At 40.5% G+C, this 22,454-nt stretch overlaps 1 protein-coding gene across 3 annotated transcripts in view; it reads right to left on the bottom strand.

The window, feature by feature from the left end:
- The window catches only part of TMTC2 (transmembrane O-mannosyltransferase targeting cadherins 2), a 769,045-nt gene that overhangs the window by 613,807 nt on the left and 132,784 nt on the right, over positions 1 to 22,454 (bottom strand). For all 3 annotated transcript variants that reach the window (XR_003316605.4, XM_026499950.4, XM_048218182.2), the window contains exon 2: positions 6,015 to 6,585. Coding sequence is in view for 2 of the 3 variants with exons in the window: in XM_026499950.4 (XP_026355735.1) it covers positions 6,015 to 6,585 (571 nt within the window). In the remaining variant the exon portion in view is untranslated. The remainder of the gene's footprint in view (positions 1 to 6,014; positions 6,586 to 22,454) is intronic.

Raw genomic sequence — 22,454 nt, forward strand, 5'->3', positions numbered from 1 at the left:
GCTCAAATGTCTCTGCTCCTGAAAGTGTTTCCTGATCCCCTCAGCAGAAAGTACGCTCCCCCCCCCAAAACCGCCGTAGTGCTCCCAGCACCTCCCTTATAACCTCACTATGTATTCCCGCTTGAATCTCAGTTCTGCATGTGGAGTACTCTCAACTTTCTCGCTTACTCTAAAACATCCTCAATGGCAGAATTCTGTCAATTCATCTTTAAATCTGCACATCACCTAATACACAAAGATGAGTCTTTAAAAAAAAAGTTTCAAGTATTAACACTCTAATGCAAGCATTACATGAACTTACAAGAGTAGTCAGCTTCCAAATTTCAATTACTCAGCTTGAACCTAAAGTGTAACCAAAATACAGAATCATCTTAAATCAGCTGAGCAGAGAAGCCAACCTGCAGAAATAAAATACCTTATTAATCTTTGACTTTTGAATTGTAAAATATTTTTGAACCTCGACTTTTATTTGCGGTATTATCTGGTTAGCAGTGTTGGCAGCTATTCAAAGTTTTAAAGTACTATAGGTCATGAATATTAAATTCTACAACAAGTTTACTGGGATGAAATCCAAATTCATTTGTAAGTACATGACAAATAGTCAGCCCTCCAGTTTCAATAATGCTAGGAAATACTGTGATCAGAATCGGAGTATCTTGCTCTATCTAGATTCTCACAAAGTCAAGTGTAAGGCAAGCGAAGGGAAAGAAAATCATAAGAAAGTGGGAGCACTACTTGAAGTAGAGTGGCACAGATGTTGATTGAAGAAAATCAGAAACAGCAAATATATCATATGTCATTCAGCGCAATCAATATGAGAGTCACATCTTGAGTAAAACCACAACCTAGTCTAGAAAGCAAAGGGACAAAGCTATAAATGATAACATATTCTGCCAATGCCATCCCCAGCAGCTAATCAAATAAAAAAGCCCATGTAGCTTCAAGGTGCCAATCAATACCTGGAGGCTCTGTACCTCCCTTTCCATGCCCTTCTATATAGGGGGAGTCATGCAAACTAGATACACAGAAGTACCACATTTAATATCGTCAGTGTTCCAACAGTGACAAACCAAAAACCTCCAACAGAATATAACCCCCACCCTCAGAAACCATTCTCAAGGTAAACCCTGTAAATGGTTTGAAAATATAGGATTATTTGTTTGTGTCTGATCACTACATCCTAATGTAAAACCAAGCTTACAAGTAACATCCAAGATAAACTTTTTCACCACTGGCAACCTCCACCATTCACATCCCGCTTAGCACTAAAATAAGAAAGCTGTTTCTAGACAAAGATGACTCGAGTTCCAAAAGTGGCAATGCCTCTCCATTTCCTCTCTCATAATACAGCGCTACATTTTGTTTACGTGAAACAGCGCTACAAAATTTAATTTTAAGAAAAGGAAGTTGTCTAAATAATGTACACCTGAGAAGTAACTATAGCAAAATCGAGCTAGTCATCTTTATAGAAATTCTTAAAAGATCAAACGAAAAGGGCTTAGTTTTTCCAAATCAGTTTGGGCTATTATTAGAATCGCTATGCTGGTTTTCAGATTTCCTTTTTTTTTTCCCCACCTGTAACTGAATAAGTGATTATGAGGCTAATAAAGGGAAAAAAGATGTTTCCACATTAAAACAGTTAACAGATGTTAAATAAGCACAGAAAATGGCCACTAGGCAAGCAATGACTGATGTTTGGTAAGTAAGAAAAATGTTGCTTTTGCTGATTTTATTACCCATGTACCTCCCGGGGTCATGGGAGACTTGTAAAAAATTTTGTGGGCAGATAAAAGTCAAGCATTTATTTGCAAGGCGAGTTTGAGTGTGTTTCAAGGGTTCCTCACCACCCCCCTTACTTTTGACCACATAAAACTAAGTAAGTGAAAGTCATCTAAGAAAGGCTAAAACAATCATTTGATGAGAAGGCAAGAAAACTTATTTTTCAACATTTTTCTGACATACATTTCTTCCAATTCTACCCTCCCAGACCCCACTAACCAGGAATGAAATCCTCATTGTACAAAGGGAAGAGGATTTCAACATTTCAGGCATGTATTTTTCCAGGACAAATCTGAAACAAGTGTGAATTCAATAATTTCCTGAGTACCTACTACGTGCCAGATAGTGTGCTAGATGCCAAAGACAATGTAGAAAACACCTTAAATAGAATGCTGAACCTAAAAACTACGTACATTAAAACATTTTAAGATGGTTATGAACAATCGTCTTGTTTATACACATTTCTGAAGATTTTATATTTGATGGTTTCTTACAAATCCCCCCTACTGGCAACTGAATTATTGTATTATTTCCTGTCATAATTAACCATATTATTTCATAAGTCATATAATCTCAATAAGCACTTATAATACAAGATAGATGTGTTTGTTTTTAGCATATTCAGAATACTGCCTAGCACATAAAGACTCTGCCTATTAAATACTAAATAAAAAAAAATAAAATAGTACAATATGCCAGGTCCTTATTATTTTTCACATACATCAAAGAAACAGAAAACTTGCATATTTCCCTTGCAGAATTGTGAAAGCCTTTTATATAATAAGGACATATGCATCATCTGCATGAATCTTAGAAGTCAAAAAAATGACAGCCAAGAATTCTGGCCAAATTCAGCCATCCCAAGGATTTTGTCTGGCCCAAACAGGGTTTGTTTTTAAATCAGTAGCCAATATTAAATAACAATGTCATTGAAAAATCCAGAGGTCTGTCTACCTAGAAAAATCTCCAACTCTCCCAAACCCAAACCTGTACTTTCTTATTGCAATAATAGGATGAAGAGGAGTCCTAGAGGTGGGTGTAATCTTGCTTCCACCAGTCCCTTTTGCCTGGCACTAGCGCAATTTGAGTTTGGGGGCCAGGATCTTTTAAGAGGTACAGAACTGAAACCAACACTGTGAAGAAAGAAGCTGAGTGTGACTGCTATGTGAAAAACATTACTGATGAAACTATCCAAACAGAAAGCCTTGCCCCTCTGGTCCTAATAATTTCCAGCTTTAAGAGGACCGCCATTTTGGGATTTGAGTACTTGGCTAGTTCAGTGGTTTGCATAATAGAGTTAAACATTTGTGCACTGCAGTTTTCTGTTTATATAAAAGTTATGTTTTAATAGGGCAGGGAAGTTTATTTCATCTGGCAAACCATGATGCAGAGTTAATTGGTAAGATATTTAAGATAATTTATTCTTTTAAGGTTGAAAAGGACCTTCTAAAGTCTTTTATTCACTTCCTTCAGAGTCTCTTCTAACTCACTCCAGGCATAGAAATCTATATATTATAAAGACAGAATATGGAATTTTCTATAACTTCCATATGTAATCTATGCCAGTGTTTACAAGCCCCATAGTCATAAAATTCTAAATGAAAGTTTTTGCTTAAATATTCATGCTTCAGCTTTAGTTGATTCCTAATTCATATGCTTTCAAAACCACTGTATGTTTAAAGACTAACAGAAGTTTATCTTTTGGCCTTCCTTTCCTTAACATAAAGAATTACAATTCCATTGATATTTCTTCTTTCTCTACAACTAATATGTATCAGGCGCCTTCCAAACACTGGGCACTCAGCTCGCACTGGACGCCCCACAATTTCATATGATCTTCACAACAACTCTAAGAGAGAATATTTACAGTCTCCATTTTCATTTCCAGATAAAGAAACAGGTCACTGAAGTAGCCCAAGGTCACTCACCCAGTGTGAGTTAATATTTGATTCCATACTATTTTCTTCTCTTCTAGGGAAGTCATCTGACATTACAACTGTTCATTCATCTTCACACCTTCACAATTGAGTAAAATCATGGCTAGACATGCACAAATATGTATTCTGGTTCTAGTGATCCTACCATTTTCTGGGTGACCTTCACATCTCTGGTTCTCTACCCCTTAGCTGGAAATAAGGGGACTGGCATAGATGGTCTCTACAGTCCCTTGAAAATCTACACTATCTATTACCGAAATGTTCTCATTAAGCTCATTGGCCCAAAACCTGAGAATGAAAGAAAGAATGGGCTTGAGATAGCAACTCTCAGATGAAGGGTTTTGCTGCCCGACTACCTCCCTTGCCCACAAGCAGCGGCTGCCAGACAGTCTAGGCAAGTTTCCATTTGGAAACTTCTCAGGACACCGAATCTTCAAAGTGTTAGGTCCTTTCTCATGGCCCCTGGGGGCATGGGGGTACCAACTTCACACTCTCTACTGCTAGGAGTTCCTTTGCAGGTGATACTTCTCATTTTCTTAAGCAGGACGCTCAGTTACATTTTAATTTCGGATAAACAAAGAATAATTTCTTAGTATAGGTATGTCCCAAATATTGTGTGGGACACAGTTATAATAAGAATCTCTATCAGCAAGTCTGTCCTCGAAAATATGCTTAGAGAACTGAAAATTTCTTAGGAACTACAGAACGTCCTAAAAGCAAGCCCTGAATTGATATGCCAAAATAATTTCCTAATTCATGAGGCGGTAAAATGGAAATTCTGCAGACTGTCAAACCACAATGTTTCACAGGTTGTCGATGCGAGGTCCCGCAACACGAAGTGTCTGCATCCTCACAGAGGTCCCCCTCCCCACAGGACGAGGACCATGATCTATATGTATTCTATCTACTATTTCCAGTAAAACAAGAAAGCTTGCTTTTGTTGTTGATATGGGTTTTAAAACAAAAGAAAAAAGATTTCTCTCCCTAAATCCTTCTGAATAATTAAAATTGATTTGAAATTAAGAGTTTGGCTTTCAGGCCACCTTGTTTTTAGGCATTAAACTTGACCCAACCAGAGTTTTCTTTTAAAGTTTCAGCATATAATTGAAATCACAAAACAACTTCATTAAGCACTAGATACTTGAGCTCTAACTGAAAAGGTTATGCTTCCTCACAGAACAGAAGCATATCAGTAATTACCCTGCCTACGAAGTGGGGGGAGGGGGGGAGTCATTTAAAAATAATAATAAATGTTCCTATTTCCCTCAATTTTTTCTTCGCTTCAATTTCTTCCAATTTGATTTTAAATAGAGAATTGAGAGCAGGGGAAAAGTAGCCAAAACTAGAAAATTTGACAGCATTCCTGATCAGGGTAAGTATCCAAAACCATAACTCCTCACTGAAGTGTCCAAAAGGAAGGAGGAGCTGGCCTAAAACATGACCAAGATTTGCAAACACTGGTCAAGTTCACCCCTTACACTAAAAGCCAAAGCAAGGGTGAGTTTACTATCAATGAGAGAGAATGGGGAAACGGGAAGGAGGGAGTTCCTCTCTCTCTGCCCAAGCCCTCCCCCAACACAATAGCCAAAAACTGGTTCTCTTTAGGGGGATGGGATCTGTAAGCACTTCTGTGACCTTCAAACAACACTGCATTTGAAACCACTAAGGGAATACAAAGGAGTAAATATGAAGCCCTGAGGCAAAGGTCTTAATTGGCCTCAGGGCAAAACCTATAATAACCTCTTTCTGTTTTGACTCTTCTATTCTTATTCACTAGGACAAGGAAAAGGTGAAGATGATTCACTGTAGAAGAATTTGAGTTCCCGGTGCACAGCAGAGAAGGGTTGTTTTCCAAAGTCAGATCAGGAAAAGTACTATTAACAAATGGCAGAGGATTTCCCCTCTATAGAGTTTAGCATCTGGCTCATTATCAGCTCTGATATTTTTACAAATACACATTACAGGCAATTTACTGGATTACAGAGAACTTGGGCCGAAATAAAGAATGAATAAAAATAAATAATAAAGGTGCCTAATCTTTACCAGAAGAAACTGCCCTTCTACCCTCTTTGAAATCATGAAAATAAGTTAAGAAACCCAAGAAATAAAACAGTCTGTGAATGAAACGCATGTTAGTGGGGAAAGGTCAAAAAGGACACCTCCACTAACTGAAGATCAAAACGTTACTTATTTTAGATTCTCTCTGAAGAGGAACAAACACGCTTTCTAAATGGGGGGAAAGGCCCAGGCAAGGAGCCCGCTCCGCAACCCCACGCCCGAGCGCCAACAATCACTTACTCTGTAGATGGTGGGCAGGATCTGCTTCATTTTCAGCCTGTGAAAGACGAAGACGTCATAAACCGCCGACACGGCGAGCACCGTCACCCCCTGCTCCTTCCACAGCATGCTGCAGCCCGCGCACAGGCCGGTGCCCAGGAACCAGCCCCACGTCCTGGCTGAGGAGCCCCTCGTAGAGCAGTGTTTCATGTAGCACAGCAACGACAGGAGGAAGAACAGACTCGCCCCGACGTCGGCGCGGCCCACGACTCCGGCCACTGCCTCCGTGTGGATGGGGTGAGAGGCAAACATCAAGCCAGCCATGAAGGTCCAGTATCCGTCCCCGAGGAGGATCTTGGAGAAGCTCGTGAAGACACCAGTGACGGCCGCGTGCAGCAGGACGTTGACGAGGTGATAGCTCCAGGGGTTCAGCCCGCCGACGGCATGGTTCAGGCGAAAAGAAAGCGTGCAGAGTGGCCGGTAGGATTTGTGGCTGCCGCTGTGGGTTAGAAGAGTCCCCCAAAAATCATTGTAGAAAATGTGCGTCCATGGAGTTTCGGGGAGAAGGTCTTGATTAGTCTTGATAGCGCGGCTAAAAAACAAAAGAAAAAAAAAATTTTTTAATCAAATGTAAAATACGTGAAGAAAAAAAAAGTTGACCCTTGACCTACATGGAGGTTACGGGTGCCGTTGAAAATCCAAGTATAACTTTTGACTCCCCAAAAACTTAATAGTCTACGGTCGACCAGAGGCCTTACTGATAACATGAACAGTCCATGAACACACGTGTTGTCTGCTGCGTGTATTATATACGGTATTCTTACGATAAGGTACGCTGGAGAAAACGTTATTCAGAAAATCGTAAGGAAGAGGGCGCCTGGGCGGTTCAGTCAGTTAAGCGGCTGCCTTCAGCCCACGCCACCGTGGGACCAAGTCCTCCACAGGGCTCCCTGCTCAGCGGGACTCCGCTTCTCCTTCTCCCTCTCCCTCTCCCCCCCTGCTCCTGCTCGCACATGCGCGTGTGCTCTCTCTCTCTAAATCTTAAAAGAAAATCATAAGGAAGAGAAAAGGCATTTACAGCACTGTATTTGTTGAAAAAAATCTTAGAAGTGGACCCATGTAATTCAAACCTGTGTCCCTGTGTCGTTTAACGGTCGACTTCACGTGACCTCGCTAAGATACCGCCTTCCCGGAAGCTGTTGTCCTGCGTACCGTGGGGTTCCAGGTGTACGCAGGATTAATGCAAATGAGCCTTATGGAAGGCTTTACATATAGATTGAATTCAGATCCTCCCCTTAACGCTTACGAACACTACAATTAGGGTTATATTTCTTTTCCTCAAAAGCTTTCTTGTTTGTTTGAATGCAAATACATTTGAAAATAAACGCGGTTTCTATCAGTGGTTTAAGACTTACTGCAGCAGTTGTCAAAGAACTGCCCTTAAAAATCATGCGGTATCCTGGCTTAAAATGCAGATGACAGGCAGCTGGTTGATGTGCGGTCTGAGAATCTGCATTTTCTAAAAGATACAGCCCATGGGATACTAGTGATCCCGGTGTAGGTGATCCTGGTGCAGAGATCTGCTTAAAGCGAGGACTAAGCTCCCTAGTAGAAATAAACTTCAGATAGAGTATCTGTGCCCAGAGTAATGCTTCTCATACATATAAATCACTGGGGAGCAGGGGGAGTCTTGTTAACAGCCAGGTGCTGAGTCAGGAGGTCTGGGGAGGAGCCAGATACCACAGTTCTAACAAGCTCCCAGGTGGAGCTCATGCTACTGGTCCTTGGGCCACACTTAGAGTAGCAAGGGAGAGCTGGGGAGGCCAGGAACAATGTCTCTTCCCCCATCCAAATGCTTCCCTCTCTCTTTCATTCTAGAAAACTTCAGCCTTCCCCCTCTGAGTTCTCACAGGACTTATAGTTATCTCTACCAAGTGTCTTGTGTCCTGCTTTTGAGAATTCATAGTTCCAGGTTTGCAGGCCTGGTATCGCCACACAGACTTCAAGAAAGAAACCTAGTACTTGCTGAGAACTTGCTTTCTGCCAAGCACTGTAATGGTCTCCTTGGCTCTATCTTCTTTAATCCGTAGAGTAAATGACGAAGTAGATATTATCTACATCTCTCAAGTGAGCAAATTATGGTTGAGAACCAGTAACAGTTCCAAAATCACATAGTTGGCAATAGCAGGGTAGAGTTCCCTGGCCTGTGCTCTTTCCACTCTGTTGGGATTCCCAAATGTGATCTCCAAACCAGTGCAAGTATGTAAGAAGATACACGGGCAAACTTTGTAAAAATTTTAATGGTTATATTTATTTTAATGTGTATTTGAAAGGAAATTTAATTATCAAATCAAAGCTGGATTTCATAGATGTTTGCTCAGAATGAGGCTGTTAAAAATTAAAAAGTCAATGTAGAGACAAATATTAAGGAATCAACAGTACTGGTATATGTGGACAAGGTACAAATGTTGGCATGTAAATGATTCAGTGTGGAGGATCCCTGCTCTAGGCCATTACACCCTCCAGAGAATAGGGGGGCATCTTGACTGTTTTGTATCCTTAGTCCCTCTCTGTACTTACAGAACACAGTGGAGGCACATGAGTTAGGAGGACGGAGAAATGAGACGGTCAGGACACCTACTCCATAAATAGAAACCTCTTGCCTAGTCTGATGTCAGGGCTTTTTAAGGGGTGTGGGCATGTGTATAGCTGAAGAATATACGACAGAAAGCCTCCTGATGACTTTTATCTCTAGCCCCTCCACCCGTTTGGCTTTTCACTCTGAGACAGGCATGATCAAAGGAATTTGCACATGAATATGACCAAAAACCAGGTTGGCAAAACTCTCGATTGCGGGATAACATGCCTGAATCACAGCTCTGTAATTTACCTGAGTGTCTTCAAAAACAAGAAAATGCAACAGATTCAAACAGATTGAGAAACCCATCCAAGGTAACATAGCCCGTGGAAATAACCACATTCTAGTTGGAATAAAATGATGGGGCAATGCTGGTTTTCACATGCTTCTATAAATTGCTTCCCAGTTAACCTCTCTGAGCTTCAGTTTCTGTGAAGATAATAGTTGTAGGGGTGTTTTCTGAAGATTTTATTTATTTATTTGAGAGAGAGGGAGAGAGAAGGAACATGACTGGGAGGAGGGGCAGAAGGAGAGTGAGAAGCAGACTCCCCGCTGAGCAGAGAGCCCTACTTGGGGCTCGATCCCAGGACCCAAGGATCATGACCTGAACCGAAGGCAGACACTTAACTGAGCCACCCAGGCTCCCCCATGACGAAAATAGCTTTACCTTGGAAACAGTTAACAAACACTTGTAATTGTTCGTTTATCCGCTATGTAGAAAAGCAGGGACACCTGGGTGGCTCAGTCAGTTGGGCGTCTGCCTTCAGCTTGGGTCATGATCCCGGAGTCCTGGGATCGAGTCTCACGTTGGGCTCCCTACTCAGCGGGGCTCTACTTCTCCCCTGGCTACTGTGCACTCTCTCTCTCTCTCTTTCTCTCTCTCTCTCAAATAAATAAATAAAATCTTCAGGAAAAAAAAAGAAAAGAACACTGTCTTGCCAATACATGAGTGTTCTGGAGACCTAGTACAAATGACATCTGAGCTCTGTGAGCTGCTGCTGTTATTATTCTATAAAGACTGGGGTATAGTGTTCTAAAACTCCCTTATTAAAGTCAGCTTGATGCAGAGTCTCTGAAATTAGATGCAATTAGGGGTTGGAATTAAAATGTATCAACAGTAGTTGATGATTATCTTTTTTGAGCCAAACACCATGCTAGTCCTTCTACATAAATTATCTACTCGTGAGAACAAGTTGACTCTTCTAGATACACAATAAAAAGGCTGAAGGTCTATTAAAATCACGTCCTAAAAAATACTCAACGTGGCAGAGATAGGTGTTCTCCACTGTTTGATCTCCCCTTTCCCATACTCATAGCTCTTCTCTTTTTAGCTGGGTACATGGTCATCTGGAAAAAAGATTTCATTTCCAATTTTCCCTTGCTGTGATGAATTTTTGGCCAGTGCTACATACTACTTCTAGAAAGTGTCCTTAACAAAACAAAACAAAAAAAACAGCTTAGCGTTCTTTCCTCCCTCCCCTCTCTCCCTCGTTCTTGCTGAAGCACAGATGTAATAGCTGGCATTCCAGCAGCCATCTTGGCCCATAAGGAATCCTTAGGAATAGAAGTCATGCCCAGCAGAGCACAGCAATAAGACTGAACAAAACTGGGTACCTATTATGGTAGACCACACCAGCTAACTACCTCCCCATTTTGTGAGTGTGAGAGATAAATCGCTATGTTGTTTAAACTGTGATATTTGGGGTGTTAGGCAGAAGCAGCTGGACCTAGTCATCAGTGAAATCCTTTGTTAACAGAAGACCTACTATATCACAGTGGTTTGATTTTCCATATTTATTTTTATTTTTACAAGTCTCCGTGTATCGACTGTGTATTAAATGAATTTCCATATAAATTGGCTTTTAAAATATTAGAAACAGATGTTACTCTGGATCCATTAAATTAAAACACCCTGCTTTGACATTCATCAAGAGTCTAACCCAGAAGTAACTGCTTAAGACTTGATAGGTTATAATTAAAATTTAAAGAAATATGAAAAACTGCCAAACTGCCTAACAGTGTTGTCAGAGAGAGCGGATTTCAAGTAATTCAGAATGAAAAGCCAACTGGCCTCTACTAAACATTAACTGAGATATTGGCGTGAATTTCTCTAATATCAATGCAGAAACACTCAGACTATCAAAGTCAGGGCAGTAGAAAGCTCGATAGCAAAGCATTCTGGGAGGCAGCTTTGCTAACACAGTGAGGAAGGCTGGAAAGCACATTTAGTTCAGGACATACTTCACCCTTTCACTGGCAGATCCAGATAGGATAAAGAACCACGTTCCCCAAACCAGGATTTCCACATGCTATTAGTTCAGCTCCGTAACCAACTCCACAAAGACTTTATGGGGGGGGGGGGGGGGAGACATGCCTGCTTTTAAAAAGCTGTACAAAGTTGCCAGAATTTCTTAGAGCAATAAATCTAGTAGTCTGCAGCAGTTAACAAGATATAGTATACATCTAACTCTCACAGAACAAGAGTTTCAAAGCAAAGAATTAACAAATCTCATAATTACACCATGAGAGAAAACTCCGATGAGACACAGGCCTATATGTACACCGTAGAAAAAAATGTAGAGGGGAGTTTTGCTGGAACAAAAGTGGGAGATCAAAGTAACACCTTAGCCCTGTGCAAAACATTCTACTGAGGGAGCCTTTGGTATGATAAAATTCTCGGATGGGTGTTATCTGCTTAGGAAGGTTTTTATTTAACCAATGAATATTATGGCAAAAGAACATGAAATAAGACTAAATTGTACTGGGCCTTAGTATATAAGTCATGTCACACATGCAAGTCAGTGATAACGGATGCATGACGCATCCCTCAAATCATATTCAGAAAAATACGAACCCAAAGGGCCTTAATAGAATCTAAATAATCTGCTGGCAAAATGAGAAGTAAAGGTAGTTGTTCAACACTAAGCATAATAGATTTTCGCCCATTTGCATTTTCTTACAAGAGTCTAAAATGGAAATAGTAAAACCTATTCTGTGATTTCTCAGCTAATGAAAAACCTTAACTCAAAACAAAATTTCAGGCTGGTATAATTTCTTAGGTTACTGCTGTGAATTGGTGTTGAAAATTCAGAAAGGCACTAAGGAATTAGGAAATTTTCCACTCTGGAAAAGGTGAAGAACATCGGAGCAGCAGATGTGAAAAAGAAATAATTGCAGGCAGAATTCTCCAGAGGACACATGACTGAGAGACCATCTTTTGAAGCAAAAAGATCCAGTCCCTCAAGTCTTCAAGGAGGTCTTAACCTGTTCTAGTTTTGTTCATTTGTGGCTCTTTGTTTTTGCTGCCTTATGATTTTTCCTTTAGGAAATGTTGACAAAGGCCAACACTATTGTAAAGCTGATGAATGGGGCGACACTGCCATCCTAACTGTCCTTGTGTGTGTTTCTCTCACTGCTATTTTTTCTGTCCATTGACCTTTTCAGTCAGGCACCATAAATGATGACCATTAGTCCATCAGCGCAGAAACAATCCTTCCATTCTTCAAACATCAAATGGCACGCTCTTCCAAAGTGCTTTCAATGGTTCTACTGAAAGGTAAGTGAAGGCCAAACTTTTAATTAAAAAAAGAAAAAAAAATCAAATGATGGGTTGACGTTTGTTCTACAAAAGAACGGCCTTTGCTGACCTGACCTGCTTCAGTGCTACCCAAAGATGCCTGGCTACGCCCCGACAGGACAGTGAAATGCAGAAGGTAAGAAAATTGACTCTAGAGCAAATGACACTAGAGTCCAAGGTACCTCAGTTTTCTCATCTGTAAAATAAGGATAATAACTGTACTTGGCTTAAGGATCATTGTGGGGAATAAATGAGTTAGCAAGCAAAGAGTAAACTGTTATATGTAATAGAATATGTATATTGGACATAATATATGTAATATGTCAGCTGCTGTCATTATTAGTATTATTACCATCAACACCAAACGAGTGATGCTAGCCATCAGTGCAAACAGTGCTCTTCATTGTAGCCTTCAAAATCTATGGATCATGGTCATGGGTATCTCACTTAAAATTCCTTTAAGCTTTCGTGACATTCTCAAGATAATAATAAACATTTATGAAGTCTTACCCTTGGTCTTTAACAAATTAGTCTTCTGAGTTTCCTCCTACCTTTTGGGCTACCTCTTTCTAACTCTTCTTGGCTAGCATCTCCTTCACATTTGTCTCCCAAATGTGGACGTTTCTCCCCTGGTTCTGTTCCCTGACCACCTTTCTCTCTACACGTCCCAGCTCTGTGGTCAGTCATCTCTGACACCTCCAACTCAAGAGCTGCCCTCTCCCCCTATACCTCCAGCCTGGGTGTTGCTCATGAGCCCCTTCTTCTAACTGCCCAAGTGATTCCCACACCTTAATGGAGGAAGAGTTATGAAATCCTGGTTCCTTTAGTACCCCCAGGAGTACCACCTTTGGACAGTTAGCCCCTCAAAAGCTCAGCGCCCTTACCTATGGTTGGTAGATAATAACAATACATCTCACAAACTGTTGTGTTGAACACCAAAGAAGTAACATTAACGTAAGGTGTTTGAAAATTAAAGAGCCATGGGGCACCTGGCTGGCTCAGTCGGTTAAGTGACTGACTTTGGCTCAGGTCATAATCTCAGGGTTCTGGGACTGAGCCCCGCCTCCAGCTCTGCATAAGGGTCCATGCTTAGTGGGAAGTCTGCTTCTCCCTCTCCCCTCCCCCCAACTCATGCTCACGCTTTCTCTCTCAAATAAATAATATCTGTAAAAAAAAAAAAAAATTACAGTCTGTGCAATGGATACTTGCTGTTGTTTGGGGCTGCTTCTACCCCTAGTTAACAGTGTCCTGTTTTTTTTGTTTTTTCTTTCAAGAATAGCCCACATTTACTCTCAGTCCATATGGATAGGGTGAGGCTGTCTTTACCTCCTGATGAAAGGTCATCATATGATTTGGCCAATTGGTGTACTATAATCACCCATCCTCATTCCTGGCTGTGACAACTGATTTTGCAGCAAGCTGGGTCAATCAGAGTCAAATTCAGCCCCAACAGTCTACTGAGAAAGAACATCTTTTGAGAATGAGATGAAATCCTTGGGCTGCTAAAGAATGGCCTGAAAACAGAGCCTACCTAAGAAGAATAAGGCAAAACCAAAGAACCCAGATCTAGGAGACAAAGACACCATTCCTACTGCAGCTGATCCCATCATGCCTGAAGCTAACACTGTTAGCTAAATCAATAAATGCCCCTTACTCATAAGTTAATTTGAACTGTCATTCTGACATCTACAACCAAAAGAGTGCTAAACAAAACAGCACGTTGGAATTATCAATATTGTTAGTTGGCCTTTTAGTATCTTAAGCTTAATAAGACGGAATCCAAACAATTTTCCTCACAATCCATCCCCTTTTTTCATACAAGCCCCTTATTAAATACTGTCATTCCTCCAACACTGTCATCAAGGCTGTGCATGAGGGCTCCTTCTCTCTTCGCTCCCACATCCATTTTTAAATTGGTTAAGGATATTTTTACACTGTTCAGTGCCTCAGAAAAAAATCCAACTTGCAAGTTTCCCTTGAATCCACCTCTAGCTTCTCTGGTCTAGTCTCATTCGGGCTTTTACTATTTCCTGCCTGTACTGCTCGCATGCTTACTAAAACTGCCTGTTCATTTTTCTTTCCTTCATTAGGCTTAAGTCCCCTCATGGAAGGAATTATGCCCTATGTTTTTTCCCAGTCCCAATGCATATTAGGCTCATAATAAATATTTGTTATACGGAAGTAAATAGTTATCCCTGACTGCTTTCCTTCCTCCTTTGATCCACATGCTGTGGAGAGAGAAACTTCCTGAAATATAACTCTAACACTACTCTGCTCCACAAAAATCCCTCATCATGCCCTATTTCTTACCATAATAAACACCCTTCACAGCCCAGCATTTATAAACATCCCCATTATGCCTTCTGGGCCAATCTCCCCTTACTTCTCCATAGGCATCTTAATGTCCTCCAAACTTCCCAGCCTCTAGGCCTTTGTTCAAACCACTTCTTTCCTTCCTCTGCCCGGACTGCTGGTCTTTACCCAGTTACATCTGTCCAAACATGCTTCAATCCCCCATGATCATTTGTGATGCCACAGTCTCCCCAAAGTCCTCCCTAGCTATTGTTACAAATATGCTTGATTTTGACATGAATACTGACACACTCCCATTAATCACACTGACTTCTTACTACACTTAATAGGGATCCTAAATGGGATGACACGTGAAGACATTTCGGAAGGAGTAGGAGGAAATAAATGCATTGAAAATGGGGCACAGGTAATTCTAATAGTCCCACTTCCACCCCCTACTGAAAATCACTGCCCCCAAAAAGCAATTTTGTCATAAGGAAAATAGTTACTCAAAAAAAAAAAAAAAAAAAAAAACCCGAAAGAAAAAGAAAATCATTTACTTGCTCATATATTCATTTATTCAGTGATGGACTAGACATTATAAAGGGCACTGCAGATAGAACGGTGAGCAAAATAGACTCATCAATTTTGAGAAACAGCTTAGTAGAGAAAGCAAATAAGTGTACAGACAATTTCACTGTAGTATGAAAATACTACTCTAACATGAAATCCTGACTGCTATAGGAGAACAAAACAGACTCCCAGTAGTCTTAGAAAATCCAAAGTTGGGTCGCCTGGGTGGCTCAGTTGGTTAAGTGGCTGCCTTCGGCTCAGGTCATGATCCCAGGGTCCTGGGATCTAGCCCTGCGTGGGGCTCCCTGCTCAGTGGGGAGTCTGCTTCTCTTCCCCACCCCCTGCTCCCCGCCTCTCTGGATCTTGTGGTCTCTCATGCTCTCACTCTGTCTCAAGTGAATAAATAAAATCTTAAAAAAAAAAAAAAAAAAAGAATCCAAAGCTTCCTGAAGAAAAGCAGGTCTACATGGAAGGAGTTACATGAACGAGTAAGGGAGTTGGGGAGATGTTGCCAGGCTGATGGTCAATACTTTCAAAGACCATGAGGCAGAACAGAAGGTGGCAAGCTTGGGATCTGAAAAAAACACAACAGGTTAGTTTGCTGGAGTGAGTGAAGTTTGAGGGATGGAGTAAAAGGAATCACTGGTATTACTCTGTCTTGTACTACTGTCCTTCATGAGATGGAGGGGAATTTGGCTAGATGTCAATCTCTCTAATGGTCTTTTGATTCAGCCATTGTCTTGTTAGAACCTGCTTTATTTCCCTAATGCACTGTTAACTCTTAAGAAGTAGAAAAGCATCTAATTTATCTTTTGGAGTCTAGCACACAGTAGGCATTCAGTATATTTCTGATGAACTGAATTCTAACTAAAAATGATTGGGTACTGATAAGCTGCACTCACCTTTTAGAAAAATTCTTTTAAAAATTCTTCGTTGTTTTAAGTATATACGAAACTATCACTTTCATCTGAAAGTAGTTCACTCACTCTGGGCACTAACCTCTGCTCATTCAATGATAATTAACTGTGAAGAACCATCAGGTTAATTGGCTTACCCAAATGTCTTTGGCATTCATTTGCCACTTAACCTATAATCCCTTCATTAGAATCCCTCTTTAGGGATAAGCCATTATATTTAGAAAGCTCCAGTTAATATGTAAATACTTGCCTAACAGGAGAGGGGAATGAGAAATACTATAACATCTAGAGCCTGTCTCAGTTTGGGGATAAGGGATGTGTTTCAGAGTCCTTGAGAAACTTAAGGTAACACACGTAAATTTCAGTGTTGGGTGCTGGACTGGTGGGAGCAGGGTTAGGTTTCAAGGTCCCAGCAGAAACAGAAGGCACTAAGTTTTGGGATGAATTTATCATTAGGCATGTAACACATTACTAAGCTTGCTTGTTTCTATCTTGATCTCCCACTACTAGATTGTAAACCCTTCAATGGCAGAGATGATGACTTCCTAAACAACTGGCACTTAAAAACAATTTTTTTTAATTGCCACCCTGTAGATGTTGAATGAAAAGAGGCTGCTGGAGTAATAAAAGGCCTGTTGTCAGACATCCAAGGGACAGGGCCCCCGAGTAATTGCTTGCTTTGTGCAAGTTAAGTCTAAGAATGCTCAGCCTTGTTACTAAAGGAACATTCTTCGTGGACCCCTCTTCCATGCCTTTAGGAGTTTTTCCTATGAGCAATAAAGGAGTTTTATGAACTTCATGTAACATAGCAATGCTCTCCTGCCCCACCCACCCCCCAAAAAAAAGAAAGAAAAGAAAAAAGAAAAGGAAAAAAAAAGAAAAAGTAAGATTTTAATTCAAAGCAGCCCCAACTGCAGGTGACCTAAGCCCAGAGCTGCTAGACATTCACTCTCCTAGAGCTTCCTCGGATGAGGCGGCTTCTTCCTCATCCAAGTCTAGAGTTTGCCCAGACACCTGTTTCTCTTACTGGGAGAAAATATGGAGAAGGAAACTTGGTTCAATATTTTTCAAGTATTCTATAGTTCCTCAGATAAATCAACACTGTCATTTTCAGAATTTCTATAGGAAATATCCAAGAAAAAACTTTAAGTGACCCTAAAATCTAGTTAATAATCCATTTGAAAGAAAGATGTTCATTTCAAAATTAAATGGTCAGTTGCCTAAAGATGTTTATTTTTTAAAGATTTTATGTATTTAAGACAGAGAGCAAGAGAGAGGGAGAGAGCGCGTGGGCGCACAGGAGTGGGCGTGGGGGGGCTCAGAGAGGGAGAAGCAGACTCCCTGCTGAGCAAGGAGCCCGATGTGAGACTGCACCCAGGACCCTGGGATCATGACCTCAGGAAAACCATACTCTAAGCATTTCATTTCCCTGATTTAAAGAATCCTCTACCTTAACATTGGCTTCTTAACACCTTAAAATATTTTCAATGCCTTGCAATTTGCATGATGAAAATATTAATATTTTTACACAATTATTTGTTCATTGTATTCATATCATACCATCCTGCTATAATAAAATATTACAGTCACAACTCACCTCCTTCACACTGTACTAAATTGAATCAGTCTCAACTTAAAAGCTTAATGAAAATATCCTGATTCTGCTTTTTCAAGTCTTGAAATTAGTACCAGAAGGGGTACTATGAAGCTTTTTTGCTCCAAAAAGTTAATTCAAGTATATGAACCACTTCAGGACACTACATTATATCATTTATGAATTTCAGTCAGTTTCACAGGTTTTCATAAATTCATAGGTCTATAAAAAGATGATTAAATTTTTTTCTATTTAATATATCATACTGTTTCCCTTACATGGGGTCTTGAGCATTAGTGATATGTCTTAAAGGACGACTGGTTCCTTATAATTTTTTTATTTACAAAAAATTAAAAAATGATTGACTATTTCTTAAGAGAAGAAATAAATATCAGATGATAGTTTTTTCATGATGTTCAAAGCTTTTAAAAATGAATGGGCTCGGGGCTCCTGGGTGGCACAATGGTTAAGCATCTGCCTTCGGCTCAGGGCGTGATCCCAGCGTTATGGGATCGAGCCCCACATCAGGCTCCTCCGCTGGGAGCCTGCTTCTTCCTCTCCCACTCCCCCTGCTTGTGTTCCCTCTCTCGCTGGCTGTCTCTATCTCTGTTGAATAAATAAATAAAATCTTTAAAAAAAAAAAAATGAATGGGCTCTACTGGACCCCAGATTCCAAGAGAAAGTGTAACCACATAGAGTTCAAGAACATGTATTTTGTGCATGGTCTTGTTCTATGTGCTTTTACAGAATAAAAGAAGATGTAATCTTTGTGCTTAAGGATTAGATTATCCAAATGCACTCTAAATAAGTAGGAATGGCAGGCTGAGAATACACCTCTTCAGTTAAAACACTTGCCTTTGTATATAAAAAGTACTTCACAAATTTTAGAACAGATATATTAAGTGCCTAGTAGTTTCTCCCAACTACTCGAGTATTACCCTTAAAAAAAAAAAATCACATCCTTAAGGAGAAGTCATAAACTTCACTTTTAGGTAAACAAGAGAAGTACTTTCTGACTATGACCACTGCTTGTGAACCCACTAAGAGTTCTCAGACTGAGTAATGACAGACCATGGAAGTTAGGGGGAAAAAATTTAAACCAAGAAACTGATACACTCTACAAAATGAGGTCATGAAGTGGGGGGGGGGGGGGGGGATTCGTGCTGCACTGTCCAGATGTTGGGCTTATCTGTTAGCCTAACTCCTGTCTTCCCTGAATTAAGTCTTACCCAAATCACCTTTCTTTATCCACACTTCTCCTCCAGCCAAAGAGAATGGCCAAGAAACTTCTTTCAGCAAAATGTTTGCAATGATCCTTTGTCTTTACCACTTAAAAATTTCCACATGTTGCCAGTGTATACTGCACAGGTATGTATAGCATAATACCACCTTGCATTTGTAAAAGCTTGCTTTTACAGTTTACAGAATGTGCTCATGATGTTCATGATTATCTTGAATCCCTGTCACCACCCTGTGAGTAAGCGGATGTGGGCAGATACGGGCGAAGTTAAGAGTCCTGCCTGACACAACGGCATCAGTACATTTCAGAGCCACCCACACCGGAATGCAAATCTCAGTTCCTCATCCACTCCGTTATGGGCGGAACTGTAATCCACCCCCCCCCCCCCCCGCAATTCATCTATTGAATTGCTAGCCTCGGTACTTCAGAATGTGACTATATTTGGAGATAAGGCCTTTAAAAAGGTACTTTAGGTTACCTTTAAAAGTTAAAAAGTTAGGGGCGCCTGGGTGGCTCAGTCGTTAAACGTCTGCGTTCGGCTCAGGGCGTGATCCTGGCATTCTGGGATTGAGCCCCCGCATCGGACTCCTCTGCTGGGAACCTGCTTCTCCCTCTCCCACTCCCCCTGCTTGTGTTCCCTCTCTATCTGGCTGTCTCTCTCTCTGTCAAATAAATAAATAAAATCTTTAAAAAAAAAAAAAAGTTAAAAAGTTAAAATGAGGCCATTAGGGTGGGCCCTAATGCAGTCTAACAGGTGCCCTTATCTAAAAAGGACCTTTAGAAAGACATAAGGGGGAAAAAGACATAGGAGACCACAGTGCAAAGGTAGCCATCTGCAAACCAAGAAGAGGCCTCACGGGAAACCAAACTTGCCTACGCCTTGATCTCAGACTTCTCCCTCCTAGAACCGTGTGAAAATAAAATTCTGTCGTTGAAGCCATCTCGTCTGTGGATTTTGTTACGGCAGCCCTTACAAAAGAACACATCTGACTATACCATAGAGACCGTCCTATATAATTACATACGTTATCCTGTTTATCCTTCAGAGTTTCAGGGAAACCAGATTTCACACAAAAGTCTGGTTTCGCCAATACTACGTCTGGTGCTGTTTTTCGATGACGGGTTGAACTGCTTTGTGAGTATAAATAGGACTTTAAGAAGTATCTCATTCTTAGTCCTGCCAGGATTGGTCTATGCTCTCTACCAGAGGAAAGAAATTTCCTGATCATGCCAACGGGGCATTAATGCTAACTAAACACACATAATAAAACGCTAGGGCTACTTCATATTTACATTGAGATTGATAAAGTTTACGAAGCACACACACGCTATCTCATTTTATCCTCACAATACTGCTATAAAATAGGAAACTGAAGCTGGACAGTTAAGTTAAAGAGCACACACTTAGTAAGAGGCAGAGAAAGACCTTGAACACTGTTCTCCAAACTATTCCATTTAACCTTCAAAGCAGCTCTGTTCCTCCACATGTACAATAAATCTCCAACGAGAAGTGTTTCTAAGACGATTTGAAAGTAAAATCCTAGTCTATTATTGCATTTTGTCTGGAATCCATATATCTGCCCTCAAGACTCAATAAAGCTATAAAAAATGCTTTCGTACCATATTCTTTTAATTTCTGCATTTCAAAAAGAAACTCTTCTTTTAACACTAAGGAGTCTTGGAAAACGTGAGTCAAAGGAAGGTGTTAGTTGTCTTCCAGTGACGGGTGAAAAAGGCAGCTTTGTGAATGCCAAAAACTAACCTATAATTTCATATTACAAAATATAATAGAAAACATATTCTGGCAGAAATTTTGCTGCCTGCATCCCTTTTCGGCTATAAAAGTTACACACACACATACATCTGAGAAAGATCAGACTTTGAACATATTGCAGCAACATACACACACAACATGGGAAGTTTCACCAGGGTTGCCTGTGATGACAGGATACACAGACATCCCTACAATAAAATCAGCCTCACAGCTAAATCAGAGAGTCTTTTTGGACACAAAAATATATGATCCCTGATGAAAAACAGATAAGCAAGGAGGAAAACACTCTAGTTTAAAACTAACACACATGAGCCTACACAAAGTACCCAAACATTTGGTCCACAAACCACCAGCAACTCAAATTTGTCATGGAAGGCAAGAGATAATTCATCCAAGAATGAGGAGAGGAGGAGATATTAACTCCACCATTAAAATTTATTGACATTCAGTATATAGTACTTTCTAATATAGATATCATTCAGCGACCAAACTTTAATAATCAAGAAATAAATTAAGGAAGCTTTCAGGAAGCTCTGGCACTTTTCACTCTGGAGCTCTTTAAATTACATGATAGGCACTTAAAATACACATGCTAAATGTTAAATGAAAACTATCAGCTCTTTCAGTTCCCATGCTATGAACAGACAAATTAGGAGGCACCAACATCTCTCTGTGAGAATCGTAAGCATGGTATATTTTACCCTTTTGCTGACTCCCAAACTGCCAAACTTGGAGCAGTTGGATATTAGGGGTATCTTCTTTAGCACCCCATTATCTGTGACTGCCTAATCAGCTAACCTCCATTATGTTGGAAACTCCAAAACCAGACCACAAGATGATTTTCATCCAATCTTGACCATCACTGTCTTCACTGAACATAATTTCTGACACACTGGCGACTGCCAATAAAGGAAAAAAATTTTTTTCAACATGCAAGTAACAAGGCTAATAAATTCACAAGGCATGAAATGAACAAGTGGAACTAGAGTATAAGAATGGAGGATGGTGGGGCGCCTGGGTGGCGCAGTCGTTAAGCGGCTGCCTTCGGCTCAGGGCGTGGTCCCAGCGTTATGGGATCGAGCCCCACATCAGGCTCTTCTACTGTGAGCCTGCTGCTTCCTCTCCCACTCCCCCTGCTTGTGTTCCCTCTCTCGCTGGCTGTCTCTCTGTCAAATAAATAAATAAAATCTTAAAAAAAAAAAAAAAAAGAATGGAGGATGGTATTCGATCAGAGCGATCTAAGCACAACAGATCTAATTTTTCACTCCAAACCATAAAAATAAAAGTAAAAATAAAATCTACATTCATCTTTTACCAGAAGAAACTCCTAAAATCCATGTTATATGTTAAACACACACTCATATACTCTAGAGCTAGCCAAATCTTAATTCAAATTCTTCCTCTTAAACTTACTGGCTGAGTGGTCCAGTTTTCTCATCTGTAAACTACTGTTTCTGGTGAAGATAAAATAATGAGATAAGGGGGTTCTCTTGACACATAGTAGGTGCTTAACAAATGACTGTTACTATAATGAATCACCGCCCTCACCGTTCTGAACTCCATAAAAGAGCACATTTTACAGGTTATTTATTTATTTAAGCCCAGCGTGGGGCTAGAACTCACAACCCTGAGATCAAGAGTCACAGTGTCTTCCAACTGAGACAGCCAGATGCCCGAAGACAGCACTTTTTCCCCCTGAAATGTTGCTCCATATCACTACATCTAGCATTCGGTTATGAATGCTGTCTGTCTTTTCTCTCAGCGTATTCTCCAGGACCTGTCTTCCTCTCTCCACTACTGCTCCAATGTGATATTGTGCCTGTATTAATGTTAAGTTAAGCCCATTAGCCAATGGA

Source organism: Ursus arctos, unplaced genomic scaffold (genome assembly GCF_023065955.2).
Source record: "Ursus arctos isolate Adak ecotype North America unplaced genomic scaffold, UrsArc2.0 scaffold_21, whole genome shotgun sequence".
Lineage (NCBI taxonomy): Eukaryota > Metazoa > Chordata > Mammalia > Carnivora > Ursidae > Ursus > Ursus arctos.